Source organism: Dysidea avara, chromosome 15 (assembly GCF_963678975.1).
Source record: "Dysidea avara chromosome 15, odDysAvar1.4, whole genome shotgun sequence".
Taxonomy (NCBI): Eukaryota; Metazoa; Porifera; class Demospongiae; order Dictyoceratida; family Dysideidae; genus Dysidea; species Dysidea avara.
The window spans coordinates 12194981-12197233 of NC_089286.1; the positions used below are offsets into that span (position 1 = coordinate 12194981).

Below are 2253 nucleotides of genomic sequence, written 5' to 3' on the forward strand. Positions count from 1 at the left end.
ATATTACACATAATATCAATAGTCACGCAATGTATGGTAGTCCTTAAAACATGGGTGTACACACAATGCTATGTTACAGTCAGTACACATAAACCTTGTTTCTTGTCTTCTAGTTTGCCGAGTTGTTGTCGCACAAACATGACATCTTCTTGTCTTCTGCCCTTTTCTTGGAGTCTCTGGAACCAACGATGGAAAATGCCGACCTGAAATTTTTATGTACAATAATATTGTGTAATAATTTTTAATATACATTCTTACCAACAAGACGAGTTGGGTTGTCCACAGTACTGGAGGATGCTGTCCTGTCCACTTGTGTACAGTGCTGCTCAAATATCTGCTCTACAACACGCTTACGAAACTCGACAAATTGTAATTTCTTACCACTATTTACTTTATACAGTGAATACGCATTATACAGAGACATATCAACAAGATGAAAAAACAATTTTATATACCATTTACGGGTTTTACGTGTGCATTCAGTAAGACTAATTTGCATGTCGGTTTTATCCACTCCCCCCATGTGTTTAGAATAGTCAACTACACAGGCAGGCTTACGTATAGTTTCTCCTGTTGCATGGTGAGTTTTATCTGTATCTACAATATCCAGCTTATGCACAGTCGTAAGCATGCGTACATCCCGTTTAGCCTTCCACTTCATAGCCAAAAGTGCATCATTTCGGTAAGCTTCTATTTGCCCTTTACGTAACATTTTCCTAAAACATGGCATTTTTGTACGCCTACCACCAACAGTCCCACATGCGCCTGTATGATTTTGGAAAAGATTGGCAAACAAGGTTGGGCTACTATACCAATTATCTACATACAAGATGTGACCCTTACCTAAATATGGTGATAGTAAAGTCCTAACTACAGATCCAGTGTAGCCAAACTCCTTCTCGAAGTTAATGTCGCTCCTATCACCAGTGTAAACAATAAAATCGAGGATGTAGCGGGTTTTACAATCACACAGGACAAATAGTTTTATTCCAAAACGGTTGCGTTTTTTTGGTATATATTGCTTGAACAAGAGTCTTCCTTTCCATAAAAGAAGACTCTCATCAATACAAAGGTTACGCAATGGCACAAACACTTCAGAAAACCGTTGTGTCAAAAAACTAACTACAGGCCTAATTTTTCTCAATCTATCAGTCTGTCTGTCTGCTGAAGCACCTCCAGTGTCACTTGAGAAATGAAGACATCGTTTTATCTGAAGAAAACGCTTCCTAGTAGAAATCGCACTGAAAATTGGCGTATGAATGAGTGGATTAGTCGACCAATATTCCTTGAATGATTTTTTAACAATAATACCCATCAAAATAACCAATCCAAGAAACGTATACATTTCATCACGAGTTGTCCTTACCCAGTCTTGTAGTGTTTTCGTCTTTGCTGTGGAACTAGCTAAAAGCTGGTTTGCATAGCTATTGGTTTCTTTACAAATTTCACCTACCAGCTCATGATCAAAGAACAGCTTGAAATAGTCCACTTCCTTTGCATCAGCAGGCAATTTAAAAGGTGCTTGAATACCTGAATTGCTGTCATCAAAATTCTTCAGAGGGAGTGGTGAAAAATTCGAAGCACTTCTCCATTCCGTTTGCGCGGACTTTTGTGAAGGTTTGGCACGCTTAGGTGCTTTCCCACGTGGGCTACTCTCTTCACTTTCGCTCTCATCGCCATCAGATTCACAAGACTCAGTTTCCTCACTATCCTCACTGCTTTCCTTTTCGTTTTCAGCTCGCTGAAGTCGACTAGAACGGCGAGAAATGCCTACAGAACCGCTAGAAGGCCCAGGCAGTGTAGGATCGATCACGCCTTCGTTTCCCCTCCCAGATTCATCGCTATCAGACAAATTATCACAAGAACTCACCTCTTCTAACTCACCTGCATCCATTCCAGTATAGACAACTTCCAAGGAATCATCAGTATCGTCCATTTCTTCGCTAGAATCGGATAGCCGCGAAAAACGACCGCCCCACTCAAGCGTTCAAAATCATCCCCACCAGTCGCCATTTTTAAGTCTTAACAACTGAACTTGGTTACCAATAAGCGCGTCTAATAATATATATTCGATTTAGAGCCCTTCGAGATGAAGAAGACGATCTAGCAGCTTGGAGAAAGTTGGACGTACATGTACGACGGCGGGCTTTCGCGTGAGTCAATATTATGACGTACATGTACGACGCTGGTCCCTAAAGGGTTAAAGTCATGTGATGTGATGTTTTGTATACAGATTGGGGTTATTGCATAAAG

The 2253-nt window shown here is 40.6% G+C and overlaps 1 protein-coding gene across 1 annotated transcript; it reads right to left on the reverse strand.

Moving 5' to 3' along the window:
- LOC136245699 (piggyBac transposable element-derived protein 4-like) lies at positions 1 to 1951 on the reverse strand. The gene is made up of 2 exons (XM_066037187.1): positions 259 to 1951; positions 1 to 203 (listed from the first exon to the last, which is right to left on the reverse strand). Exons 1-2 carry the CDS (start codon positions 1934 to 1936, stop codon positions 16 to 18), a joined length of 1866 nt encoding a protein of 621 aa, XP_065893259.1. The 5' UTR covers positions 1937 to 1951; the 3' UTR covers positions 1 to 15.
- Positions 1952 to 2253: the final 302 nt, after the last annotated feature.